Source organism: Myiozetetes cayanensis, unplaced genomic scaffold (genome assembly GCF_022539395.1).
Source record: "Myiozetetes cayanensis isolate MyiCay16 unplaced genomic scaffold, myiCay2020 scf2-11, whole genome shotgun sequence".
NCBI classification, from domain to species: domain Eukaryota; kingdom Metazoa; phylum Chordata; class Aves; order Passeriformes; family Tyrannidae; genus Myiozetetes; species Myiozetetes cayanensis.
Genome location: NW_026087411.1, coordinates 29,522,560 through 29,537,200, shown reverse-complemented (window position 1 = coordinate 29,537,200; position 14,641 = coordinate 29,522,560). Strand labels below are relative to the sequence as shown.

General features: G+C 34.6%; 1 protein-coding gene across 7 annotated transcripts in view; it reads right to left on the bottom strand.

The window, feature by feature from the left end:
* KIF6 (kinesin family member 6) overlaps nt 1-14,641 on the bottom strand; it is a 159,872-nt gene that overhangs the window by 89,625 nt on the left and 55,606 nt on the right. For all 7 annotated transcript variants that reach the window (XR_007628874.1, XR_007628875.1, XM_050314852.1 and 4 more), the window contains 3 exons: nt 7,671-7,776; nt 6,649-6,790; nt 4,566-4,778 (listed from right to left, as the gene is read on the bottom strand). Coding sequence is in view for 5 of the 7 variants with exons in the window: in XM_050314852.1 (XP_050170809.1) it covers nt 4,566-4,778; nt 6,649-6,790; nt 7,671-7,776 (461 nt within the window). In the remaining 2 variants the exon portion in view is untranslated. The remainder of the gene's footprint in view (nt 1-4,565; nt 4,779-6,648; nt 6,791-7,670; nt 7,777-14,641) is intronic.

The following is a 14,641-nucleotide window of genomic DNA, read 5'->3' as shown; positions in this document are numbered from 1 at the left end:
AAGAGCATGCACATTCAATACAGGATAGACTTAAAAAAAAGATAAATTACAGCTGTGCCTATACAACATGTACAGTTGTAGAAGTCAATACTCATTCACCTTCAAAGTCAGCCTGCTGTGGGACAAATTTGGACCAGGAATTGTTTTACTGCTGTGATGAGGTAAAAATTTTCCCATTAACACAGATTATTACATCAAGCTCAGCAGTGAAATAGTATGACTGCATTTCTCCTACTCAAAGCAATATCTGGATAGGATAGACTAGAAACATCATTACACGTATCTTCCAATGCAGATGTGGTCCTGGATCATATGGAGAAAATGATAAAAACACATTTCACCATAGAGAAAGAGCAGTTCTCTGAGATAATACATTTTTTACCACACCAAGAAACAAACTTTGCCTGCACAGGACTGTCTGCGTTCTTATAATTCATTTACTTTTCAGAAATTTAGCAGCGTAAATAAATTTTTTTGATGGACTTGGTAACAGGTCAATATGTTTGGAGATTTTACAATATAAAAACAGCAGTAAATCTAACATGAAAGTAACAGGATGAAATTATTCTATTTTCTAACACAGAATGGTAAAGATCTGTTTCTGGGCAAAAAAAGGCACACAACAAATCAATAAAGTAAAAGCTGCACAACAAATCAACAGGAAAATAAATAAAAGTCTACCTAATTATTAGATAGACTTTCTAACAACTGTTTCACTAAAGTAAATATTTTTTCTCCTATGTTTTCTGCTGATTTCCTAATTTAATTGTATAAGGATAAGGAAATGAGATAGGAAAACGGAAAACACATTAGAGACACTAGAAATAACATTGAATTTTATTGCACTAAATCAGGCTAATGACAGCTTTGAGAGTACAGAATTAAATAAAGAAAGCTAGACTGTTAAAACAGGTAACATATCACATAAGCCTTCATGCTACTGAAAATTGAAATCTTCATAAATAATGTAAGGTATGCAGAAAGTTTAAATTATGAAGAACAGCTTTAAAATTACACTATTATGTACACTAATATTACACTAAAGCTTCTAGTTGGGATTTTGATCCTGGCTCAGGCCCAAGCCCTTTCATAAATCTTTAGTGAACCCTTAATGACTACAGATAAAAAGACGTATGGATGCAGTTCAGATTACAGTATACAGATTTTTAAATTAATGGATAACTTTATAATGATGAATATTATTTTCAGGTTTTCAATATACGAAAAATGAGTCTCTGTGCTTGAGTGAGAGTGACACCTCATCCAAACTTAGAATCATAGAATAGTTTAGGTTGAAAAGGACCTTGAAGATCATCTTGTTCCAACCCCACTGCCACAGGCATGGACACCTTCCACTAGAGCTCAGGGCCGCATCCAACTTGGCCTTGCTAATGGAAAGTGCAGGAGATACGATTCAACAATCCAGTCAGTTTGAGCTGACATACCGGCTGAACATACCCACACACAAATGGTTGCAAAAAGAGAAAGCACTGATCAAAACTGAGAATTTGCTACTGCTTGCAAATTGTTCTTTAAAGGCTAAAGGACAAATGGCACTATATAAAAGAAGCAATTATGTTAGTCATTTGTGGATGCAACATATCTACTTTTTGCTTACATATTTCTGAGGTAATCAAAAGCTTTATGTTATGATATATTTAGCTAATACTACTGTGATACCAAATCAAATAAATTCTTCCTATAAAATGAGAAGGAGCATTTTAAATAGGAAAAGTTGAAGGCAAAGGGATTTCCTCAGTAGCTGAGTAACTGAAACAATAGTGTGACAATTGACTCCTAATTCAATTACAAAGCAATTTTAGAGTATAACTGACAACCTTAACTAGTTTAAGAAAAGCATTCCCACTAGTACACTAGCAAAATCTAAGTTTCTACTTGCCAGCTGCCATGTCTGAAATTCAAGCTAAAGATTCTCTCTTCTTTCAGTTTAAAACCCCCTCACAAAATGTACAAAAAAGAAATGCAAACAATGAACATGTAATAGTTACACGTGATAATCTAGGATGAGGCATGTTCTTTGCTAACAAAAACATAAGCACTTTTAGAACCTACTGACACCAAAAAAACTTTTTATTTGAACAATTCAACTAGAAAAAAAAGACAATATGCAACTACGCAAGAAAAATCTGTCTACAGTTACTGGAAGTTGTTTTAAGTGGATTTTGAAATTAACAACTTGCAAGAATATTGTTACTTATTGTCATAAATACCCAGCTCAGATGATGTAAGGAAAGAAAACTGCAATGGTTAGCATTTAACCCTTTTCAAATAACCACTATAAAACTGCCCTACGTACGCAATCCATGCTAACTGTTTAATATTATTTCCATTGTTTGAACTGCTTCTACAATGATTTATAGACATTCTTAAATCCTGTGGTATCACTCATACAAATGAGTGAAATAGATCCCTGAAATCTTGTAAGATCAGGTTCTGGGAATGGCTGCATTCCCAGAATGCTGCATTACTTACAACTACATATCTTTTAAAACTTGCTCTTCTGGAAACTAATGATTTGAATATTTAATCCCATGATTTAGTATTTAAAACTTTTGGGGTAGAATACATAAGCCTTTGGATTTTGCTGAATTAATAGCCATATTAATTGAAGTGTGCAAGACAATATTAGAAGAATTAGTTATGAGCTCTGATGAGGCCTGAGGTAAAACGTAACTCCTGAGAAGAACATTTAATGCTTTTGCAATTGTCCCTCTCAGACTTCTTTCCCACTCTTTCACAAGCCTCCCCAACCAGTTGGCAATTTATTCCATCATTGCAGTAGCCTGTCAAAAACCATGATGAGAAAGCTTTTCAAACCCATACAGAAATTTGAAGGTTAAAAGGAAAAACTGAAGTCAAGAGATTCATCTGGTGGATATCAGAGTATTAAAATTACATATTTGCAAATAACTTATTTTGCTACGTAAGTTGACAACCATGTTTTTCACCAGATGGTGTTCTTTCAAGACATTGTGCTTCATTCTTAGAACAAATGGGATTAATCAAGTCTGAGGCATACAAATGTGTTCAGGTCTGAGTTCAACAGGAAAGAGAACTACATCCTAGCCATTAGCAGACAGAAAAAAGAGTTTTAGCCTGCCAAGGAATGTACCAATGTATCTTTGCACTGTCGAAGCTTTATAATAAAAGAGAAAAAGAGTAATAACAGCTTGAGGCTTACAGTATTTTTCAACTAAGGGTCTCAAAACAGTAACTTGCCTGCAAAAGAAACTGAATGCTTCTTGGTTACAGACTTTTTCTTCATGTGATATTGATTTGTACTTTTTTTTTTTTTTTAAATCAGTGCATAGGCTGCTTGTCCTAGTATGGGCTTCCTTTATACTAACTCACAGAACTTTTTTCCTTTTTTCTTTTACTTGAGCCTTTTGGCCTTATTTTACCAATTAGTTCTTGTACTTAAATACTTCTTTCATTTTGATAATTTTGGGGTCATGATCCATTCTTGTTGTTGTTAGTATTATTATTATTATTCAAATTCAATTTTAAAGACTACAAAGCTCTAATATTTCTAAAAATGAATTTATTTAGGTGTCATTAAAATTCCTCTCCTAGCACAGCTTAACATCAGATATGATGGCTTTACACATACTGTGTATAGGTACACAGTGAGACCTTTTTCAACACTGAACTATCTGCATATGTTTACAAGTGTTACACAGCGAATTTTTCTCAAACTAAAAAAGCTGAATTCAAAAATACTTATGTCTCTAGTCTACAAGAACTTTTAAATACAAATGCTAGTTACAATATGAAGATAAATATTGAGGTTTGTTACTTTCAGAACTTTAAGAAATAAAAAATAGAAAGTGAAAGACAAAATTACTTCTATATTAGGGAGAAAATACTGTCATTTTCAGAGACACATGAAAAACACATGACACATGAAATACATGAAAGAGCTCGAACACTCAGTTATATTCTTGTAGAGACAATTGGTCTCCTGAGTTTGGGTTTAAGGCACACTGGCAAGGCTGTATGTGTAGTATTAGTGTTTCTATTACTTTTTTAGGTCTGCCATTCTAAGTATTCCCTGAGCAGAATAACACAAGCATTTTAAGACATAACATTATAAGGCATTATCATTATAATAGCTATCAGCTATACGTTACAAAAGATGGTAAGTGCAAATGCTGCCAACATTATTCAACTGGTAGCAGAATGTCAGGCCACTCTGAAGGAATGCAGAGACATATGCCCACCTAAAATATTTCAACGTTTTTTAATGAGCTATGCTCAAAAGGATCTTTTTTTCTGAGAACTTACTCGAAGATTCAAGGGTCTGCAACCAAATTTATACTCTGGTTTTGTAGGGCTGTCCCACAGAGTATTCACATCAGTTTGTAAAAGCCATCAGCACCTTGAGAGAGCTTTAAATTTAAAACCCTTTATTTGTGGATACAGAATTAGCACAATATGACTGATATTGAAAATAAAGCTTTCCTGTTTTGGTTCACATTTGAATGATATGCTGTAAATCATCTTGGAATAATCCAATAAATATTCACTTAATTAATTACACTAACCTGTTTGCCTGGAAAGAAAAGGTAGTCTGTGAATAGAAGAGCTGAAATCTTTTGCCTCTTTCAGACTAAAACAGCTAGATGGGCTCTGCCTATCTTCCAAGTTTATAGAAACAGATTGCTCCAAGACTGAAGAACAAGCAGACGTGGCATTAAGCTGGGAAACAGCATCTTGTGCTTTCTTTTTTTCTTTTTTTAGCATATTTATCAGAATATCTGCAAGATACATTAAGGAAATAATTAAGAATTTATTTTTTTTAATATATATATAACAACAATCATCCACCTTAGTTTTTCCAAACAGCAGATTCATTTTTACTAGACACTAACAAATTCATATGTTGACCACAAATTGTTGATCCCATTCAATCAACTCTTGATAAAAGCATTTCCATACAAACAGGAAGAGTTTAGGATCACGTTTGTAATAAACATGACTTCCAAACAAAAGGAAAAAAACTCTTGACTGTGAAGGTTTATTAAAATGCAGAAAGGTCTTTAAGAAATTTCTTGCAATAACACTATGCATTTACTGGAAGTAAATTTGGTATAAATACATTTTGCCTAACAGTTCATAGAGGGCATACAATAGAAATCATGTGTGTGTTCAGATGAAACCACAGAAGTCCCTGTGACATGCTTTTGATATGTTATTCATTTTAATCCTAATTAACCTTCTAAATGACCAGTGGAAAATCTAAGTAGTCTTTAGGGAATATTATTAACTTGACTAGGTAGTAATAGTAAACCACTTTCCAATTCAGTTGTTATGATAGGTTCTAGTTACTGTAGGCAAGAAGGAACTCATAGTTTATTAACTAAACAGCTTCCATACTTCCCACCACTTCATCCCATCAGACATGTTATTAATGTGATGATGTACAGTCACTTAGTGACTCTCTAAATCAGTCTTGTCTTCAAAGTCTTAATTCTTATATTCTTCCTGTATAATTCTAACACAAGTTTCCTCCTTGTACAAACAAAGCTGTGTAAATCTATTGAGCACAAGTGCATTTGATAGAGATCTTTTGCTTCCTTTCTCATACTAATGAAATAATTCATTTCAGGAAGAAATATTTCTGGGAATTCAGATATTAAAATGGACACAAAATTGAAGTCTTTTTTGAAAGGAATGAGTCAGTGGTTTAGATAAATTTATTTGAACTCGCATCATGGAGAAAGAAAATATTATCATCTGTGACAGAGTAGATTTAGAGAAGCTTTCCCGCCACCTCCAATTCAGACTGGTAGCACGCTACACCTCAACGAAAAATACTATTTTCATTTGATATTTGAAATTGATCAGGAATTGTTCAGCACAAAGAACACAACTGAGTTTGCTCTTTGCTAGTATCTGTGAGAGAATCTCTGTTATCTTCAAACTTAGCAAACCCATATTTTCTTTTCTCTGCCATATCTAAATTTTACCCACTGAGCAGCCACGAAGTTAGGGACACAGCAACGTTGCAGTTTGCCCACAGTTCTGTCACCCTGCTAAAAATAACTCCCACCCACTATGCTACAGCACAGCTACTCATGTTTCTTGTGAGGTAGTGAAATGGACAAAGCACATCTGAGCAGTTTAGTATTTTCATGTCCAAAAAGCTTTAGCTTTAAATTTTAAATTTAAATGTAAAAAGTACAGCATTTATATTTGTTCTAAAGGCATATAGCCCAATAGTCCCCAAAGTAGCACCTCATTTGGCTAAAAATAACACACAAAGGAAATTCTATTCTTTGTAAGGTAATAAATTGGTTTTTATATTGCATGAGAGTTTCCCCCTCTAAAAAATGGTTTAATTTGCTTGAGGAGAGTGTTTTAGGTGTGACCTGAGCCACAGTATTTGGATATTGGGTGGACCATTCTAAAGCTAAGTGGTGCTTGGATCCAGGATTTTGATTTGGGTAACGACTGAAAGAGATGCAGGTGAAAAGCAGAAGTCCTGTCACACAAAAGTTGGGAATGGAGTATTTGCTTTAACACAGTGGGGTCAGCTTCCATACAGCCTATCTCACACACACAAAACCCATTGTAAGCCAGATCACCTCAAAACAAAATAATATTTTTTTTCCTCACAAAGGATACTGATTTCATCATCTCTTTGCTGCAGAAGGTGTTTAAGTTTTTCCTGTTCTTCTTCTCCTGATTCTTTGTTAGCATCTTCTTCTTCAGAGATGTCTTGTGAGAGCAGTTTTTTATCAGAAATTGTGGGATGATTCACAAGTTGCTATGAGGAGAAACAAAAAAAGCATACTTTTAACTTTACCTCCAGTTCAGTAGTATTCTACTCTGAGATGGTCTAGCTATAGTAAGAAAGGGGAAGCCTTTCTATGCTCTTGACAGAACAAAATCATGCCATCAGTTTACTGTCAGCTTATACCCATTGTGTCAAGTAGGGAATAAATTGTATTTGTTAATCTTCACTACCAAGCATACAGTTTACTTTACTCTTTCTAGACATAAATTCCAGTGTTCTCTGGTATCACAGAAATTTCAATATTAACAATATAACTAAAAATAATTATTTAAGGACAAAAAATGAATATAATGAATGCATACACTGTTTTATTGGAAAAACTCTATCCCAAAATACAGAGAAGTATTATCTTCTATACCTTTCCCTACTAATTTCACAATTAACAATCATATCTTGTTTGCTCAATGATTCAGAAGGGCTTGCAACACCTTCAGGAGGGTTAGTGTAACAGATTCAGGGATTTAGCAGTTTTAATCTACATTTTTTTATCTTTCAACATAATTTGTCCAAAATAAAGCCTCCATAGTGCTGGAAATACAGACATGAACATCGAGCCATATACAAATAACTAGTCTGTGTTGATTCCAATAAGTACCAGTGCTCTATTACAATTTAATGCAGGCTGAGATCCTTGCTGAGGTTTCCACAAAACGCTGGTGAATTTTTCAAACTAAACTTAAAATTTCTATCAGTCCTCCAGGCACTTCAAAGTTGAGAGTTTTTACCCTTTTCCAGCACCTCTCAACTGTATTGCATTTCTTTTAACACTTTTCAACTATGAATGTCTTCAAGTTATTTTCAGAGTGCCAGCTGCACTTCCATCTATGTTTAAAAAAAATACCTAAAATACCTTCATACGAATGAAGCAATACTTGATCTTGCGCATGTCAGCACCAACATCCAGAGTGCTATCAGGATCATTATCTTTGAGAAATGTTTCAATTAACTCATCCAACCTGAAAATACATTACAGAAGAAAAAAAAAAATCACAAACAAGCAGACAACTCTGCAAAGTGATGTGTCAAATACAATACAAGATGTACCAAGCTGCCAGATATTAGTAGGTTATTTTCCTTCAAGGTCCAGGCATTTGAAATGTACCTTTGTTCTGATTACTAAAAGCCGGATTTGATACTGGAGATCCTACAACTGTATATGCAAACATATTTGCACCTTCTAAGGAATAGTTCTAGAAGTAACAGCATCTAAAAAGTAATCTTTTTTCTCATTTATTTTATAACCTTTTATTCTTTTGTTATTTCAGAAGACTAGATTTTTAGAGGCTTTGGACATAGGATTTGCTACTATATATGATTATTTGTGCAAAAGAAAAGTCCTTTTCTATTACAATAGTCAGCAGACAGCACAGCTTTCATACATAAAATTACCCGCTCCAACCACCAGCAAAGCAAACTGTCTTTTAATGCAGATATTTACAGATTTCTCAAAGACCTACTGCTCTTCTGAATAATGAAATGCAGTAAGTATTTTATTCTCTTGCAATATGTTCTTTACAAACAACTGACAAAATCTTCCTTAGGGAGAAACTATTCTCATTTCAGTAATTCAGTCTCCATAAGACAGTCTGGCACACAGAAGCATCCTCTTTACTTTTCAAAACCAAATTAAAACCTGGAAAGCTATACAGGCATAATATATTGTGCTTCTAAGCTGGATGTCACAGCTATACTGATAGAGTGCTTGCATGCTCTCACCATCTTTCCAAGTTTTGCATTCCAGGATGCATTGCAGATCATTCTCAAGACAAAGAGAAGAGGATTTCTAATCACACACTAGCCCCTTAACCCACTTGCTATGGTACATTTCTGGAAAACAGCAAGTGAAAGTTCAAACTCCACCAACTGGTTTCAGATTTATGGCTTCCTGGTTCCTGAGAGATGCTATTACAATTATTTAGTAGGCAAATGGTGGGAAACAATGACAGGCATATACCCTGTAAAGCACAATTTTTGTAATTTTAAATGCTTATTTAGGCTATTATCCTCAGAAGACAAACAAGTTCTGAACCTGAGCCAAGATACCTAAGGTAGCTGCAGCTAGTACCCAACGGCCTGAGAAGGCCAAGAGTTCAGAACCATCGCTGTGCCTAGTATTTCTTTTGGATGAGTTTGGTTCAGCTCCTCACTTAATATACAAGCCTTCTGAATGTCATTTCATAGTAATTTAAGTGATTTAGCAGTTCAAGGATTGTGAAAACAACATATGAATTTATGCAGTAGCAAGATTTTCATTTTTACAAATGAAAAAACCTAACACGGCTACTTCATTTGCAGAGATGTTAACAAAATAAATCAAGGGGACACTAAAGAATCACAGGAGGAGGGGAAAAAACACAACTGAGAATAAGCACAAAAAAAAAGAATACTGACAATACATTTTCTTTTTCCTAATATAGATTAGATAAGGTATATCTGCTTGTGGCACAGAAACAAATGACAACAGAATTTACAAGATGAATATCCTTTTACTTATCCTATTCCTGACTCAAACAGTTTATTATATTTATCTCTACAAATACACATAAAAATGAAATTAAATATATGGAATATATAAAATCTCGAGCACAGAATTATGTAAAATAGTGCTGTAAAAGATTTACGGAATTCATATAGGACATCTACAGTTAAAACTCTAACCCATTCTTTCTAATCAAAACACTGCACACAGGCTGTAGTTGCCCTCCTAGCAAAAGAGACGAAGCGAGAAAAACCCTTCTGGAAGTAAAGGAGAGCCAAATTGGCTTTTGGTATTCATTTCATTTCTTTTAAGAGATGGATATTGCCTTCTCCTCGGCAATAACAGTATCTTCAGAGCTAGTCACCTATCTTTGATTCTTAGTTCTCAACCAGAAGAATGCATATTAAACTGTTTTCCTCCAACCAACTGTCGCGGTTGAGGCGGGATGCGACATGGGTTTCAGGATACCAGCAGCTTTTTTTTTGCAACAGTGCAGCTACCTTTATACAGTTCTGTGGTGACACATGTACAAACAGCATTGGTTTACTACTATCATAACAACTTATGATTGGACACAGAGCCACATGTCCTAACACAATAGGCTGACATTCCTAACAGGAAACCCACTCTGTGTTACAGTCCTACTGTCCCTGGTTAACCCTCTGCCAGGTGTAAGAAGTTCCATCTTCAAGATTTCAGCTTACAGAGAGTCCAGAACCAGCTGGGCTTCCCAACAACCAACGACTGTTGCAAGAGTATACATCAGCAAGAATTGAACCAGAAAAATACATAAAACAGCCCTGCACTGAACAAAGTTGGGTCTAGGTGTTCAAGAGGAACAAGAAACCCATGGACAACAAGAATTCCAGAGAACTCCCTAGCAAATCTTGCCTTTACTTGCCTACTCAGAGGGACATGCATGTGGCAGAGCAAAGGTAATGTAAAATCATGAGGCCAAGTAACACTGTTCTTTTTCTAAAGGACCTTTTTTCAACTCAGTCATAGGAGAGTAACAAGGAATCATAGGAAATCAAGTATTTTTAGTCAGTTATTGTGGCTCAGCCCTGAGACATACACCTACACCTCTCTTAGTCAGTCAGTCAGTATTTCCTGGAAGAGTTGTTAACTATCGTTTCTTTTGAAAAAGACCAGAGCAATCAAACCTTACATTTACTGATGACTAGCTTCTGCTATTATGCCAAGGATAATGGTTAACATTTGCATGTCCTCTCAAAAAAGAAATTATGAAAGGGCATGCTTGGCACAGAATGCAAACCATATTTGAAAAATTTCTAAGTTTGTGACTGAGATTTTCTTCTCCCGAAACAACCTAGGCTGCAGCTTAATTTCCCCATGACATATTGCCAAAATTCAATAAGAAAATAATTTAGAAAAATCAGAGATATTCATGTACGTTGGTTTTACAATGTGACTGAGAGTGCCAAGGTAATTCATAAACTCAATGGGAGGAAAAAAGCCCAAATACTTTTGTTAAAACTTGTAACAAAAACCAGCTAGAATTAAGAAGAAAAAAAAAAAGTCAACCAAGAAACATATCAAAACTCCTTTCCAGAGTATCAAATACATATAGGAACACTGCTGATTTCAGTATGGTTTTTTTTCCATCCTTGATGGTATTTATGAAGACTAGCACTACTGCAGTGCTGAACCTTATGTTATATGAGAGATGGACTACAGAAGAAATAAATTCCTGTTTCAACATTCTATTTCTTTATTACAACTTACAAAACGAGCTTTGCAAGATGCCAATCATAGCAGAAAGAATAATCCCCTAACTAAAATGAAAATTCAATACGATCAACCCAAAGACCTAGTAATGAAGTAACACCAGAAACCACTCATGGAGGAGAAAACTGAATAAAGAGATGGTCTCTATCATCAGAAGATCAACACCAGGAATTTCACTTCACACTGGAGATACCTTTATAAGAAAATACTTTGCCCCACAATTTCACACCGCTCTGCTTAAAAAGTCAGAGTGCACTCAGCTTGATGGGAAAAAGCCATGGTGGAAACTGTTTAGTAAACTGACATTCAATGGAAACCTAATTATGGGGTCGGGTAGAAAGACTGAACTGAAAATTCCTGAATTACTCACTTGTCACACTTAACTGCTACAGTGGAAATATGCAGTATGTATCTGTATTTAAGAATTTTATACTCTTAAGGCAGTATGGTCACTTCAACTTATTTAAATTTGAGGGCATTTTGTTATACTGGTGAGTTACATCAGAAAAGGCTACATTAATCTGAAATAGAAGTAACTAACCACAAAATACTTGCACTGAAAGTATTAAACATAACCTCCCTCCCAAAGAAAAAAAATTAGAAATCCTAAACCCTCTATTTATGTGTAGAAACAAATATTAAAGTAAGTATTTCATTTGTTGTAGTTAATAACATTAGCAAGCCAGCTGCTGCATTCTTCATTAATTACAGCTTACTGAGGTTCTCAATAAGGCTGCCATGCAGAATTTATGCTCATCAAAATTGGAGCATGGATAATCACAGCTAATTTCACATGACAGCAAAATCAGCGTCATATGAAGATGTCTCATAGAGATCTAAAATGGTTCCGTTTTTTCCCTTTTCTCTTGTATATTGTAAAGTAAAGGAAGTTATAGAGCATTAAATATTTATTATTTAATGTTATTACAGTAGATGAAGCCTCAAAAGGCAATTTTTCATACATTTCCATTCTTACTTCTAGGACTACAAAGTTCTGCCCTGAGAACAGCAGGCCTAACTTATACTAATAAGAGCAAGGGTGTGCTGAGGCCTATTGCCAGAACCCTGCTGTATCAGAAAGAATAGCTTTCCCAACAGAAATTCCCCAAAGGAGGAAGAATATGAAAGTATCAAACAAAGACCCATTTTCTGTGAAAAACAGCAGTAAACAAAGAATGGGGTTTTCTTTCTCAGTGCTCACCAGGAAAAAAAAAAAGAAAAAAAAAAAGAAGAAAAAACAGATTACACACATACACGCACAAAAGCTTTCTCAGTCAATGTGAAGGGAACAGTATAATGTGAATTAAGAGATTAATTTAAAACTAATTTTCGTGTGGCCTTTTACATATTAACATAGTACAAAAACAAAGGTATTGCAGTGCTGATACAGGCAAGCTTAAATCGTTAAACCAGAATCTGAAAACACAAGCTGTGTCAAGCACAAGTTCTTATGTTGATGATTGGAAGAAAACTCACAGTAGAACAGACATAAACAGTTGGGATAGAAACGTGTTAAACTAACAGCACTCTCTTGTTAGTGACTGCGAATTCTTGGTCTAGTATTTCTCTCTTTATATCTTTTTTTTTTTTTTTTGCAAATAATGTAAACACACACTATACTGCAGCTTGGAGACAGCATTTACATTATCAACTTTATTTCTCTTCTGTTGCTTTCCATCCTTCAGAAATTCTTCTTCAATGTAGACTGCTTACCATTTAAACCACGCATAAATCACAGAAGCTCTCTATCCACATTATTTCAGATTCCACCCAATTTTTCTGATAGCACAACTGCACAATGATTAAATGAGCACTGTGCTATTTCACTTTTACCCATTCATTAAATAACAGACTTCCATATTTTTTAAAAAAATCTGCTTCTGAATCAGTCATATGTTTGGATGAACCAGGATGCAAATCACACAGCTGAAATGCATCAGAAAAGCACTCCCAGCCAACTGAGAGTATGTTTTTAAAGTCTGGAGCTCTCAATAGCTTGCAGGATGCATGGTCTCAAATCACAGATTTGGAAGGACTTGTTTTGACCTTGCTTTATGTGCCATGATTAATTTCTGGGAGAGCTTGCCTTTTAACCCCTGATCCACTGTATATTATGTATTGAAAGTAAGTTAACTTAAAGAACAATTAATTTTGTATGTCAGCTGTGAAGCCTGTGACAAGCAAAATGAAAATCCAAGTTTATGAATAATAGGCTGCTAACAAGACAGCTACTAAAACATTTGTGGTAATCAGAGAGGTTGCTTTAATTAAAGAAGTTGTTTGGCTTGATTTTCACTGGTAACATACTTGATATGAATCTTTCCTTCATATATTAATTCTGAAAATTATATTTAAGTTTAATAATGATGTCTATATTCTTTAAAAAAAGTAACTCCACATCTCCACAAATTTAATGACTCTACTGATCTAAGAAAATGTGTGATAGTTGGAGCTGAATTACTATTATATTTAAGAACAACTAACTTGAAGCTTAGTTAGTTTCAAGTGTGCATCAGTATGGGAAGACCATGGAGTTTCTAAGCAGTTGATTTCATGAATAATGTTACAGAAGACAGGAGAGAAAAAAGGAAGGTTTTTCCAGGCATTGTTGTCAATGGAATGACAGAAGATAGAAGTACACAGAATACATCTGAGCTGGCCCTGGGAAGAGCTATAATACATTACTGACAGGTAGTGCACATAGACATATATAGAGGATAATGCCGAATGCTTTATACAAAACTAACTGCTTAACCTCTAATTTAACAAAAGTGTGTTAACTCCTGGATGAAGTAATAATAATTAAGTTAACTAAATAGTGGAACCAGTTACATAAGCCTTGATATAGGCTGCATTGATTTGGTGCAGTCTTAGAGCAGGGAAGTAAGAGCAGTAAGTCCCTGAGTGTGTTCCATTTCTATAGTCTGGAAGATTTTCATGCTTTTAAAAGTATCTATACAGTCCTCTAACAACTGCCTGTTGCAGGGGATTCTTCTGAATTAGACAGCTGCCATGTGACAAACAGATGTAAGATGAGTTTCTACATAGTTTAAAACCATTAATTTCAATGATGATCTTTGTATCAGTAAAAACGGGTGATTTTGAATGGATGACAAAAAGATCAAGACTAGCTCATACAGGAAAAAATGCCTACATTAATTCTAAACATGCAATTTTTTTTGCAGAGAAGAAACATGTCAAGTAGCTTGCTGAGCAGATGATTTCCTTCTTCAACAGCATTTTGTAAAAACAAGCCAAAAGCATGTACATAAAGAAATGCTACTCACTGCCAGCTAATATTTGTGGCCACAACAGTAGTCCTATTGTAATCACTGGAGTATACATAAAAGTAGCAAGAGAAAATTAACCTTCAGTTTATCAAAATTTTAAAAAATCAAAATATCTCTAAGGTAGAAAGAACTTGAAATAAAATGAAAGGACATAGGATGAGCATAACAACTATTCAAAGAAGCCAAAACTACTCATATGGATGAACACCAAGATATTCCTACAGTAGAGATGGGAGAAGTAGTTTTGAAAAGATTCAGTAAAGTATCACTTACAGGTTATTAATTAGACATAGAGACTCAAAA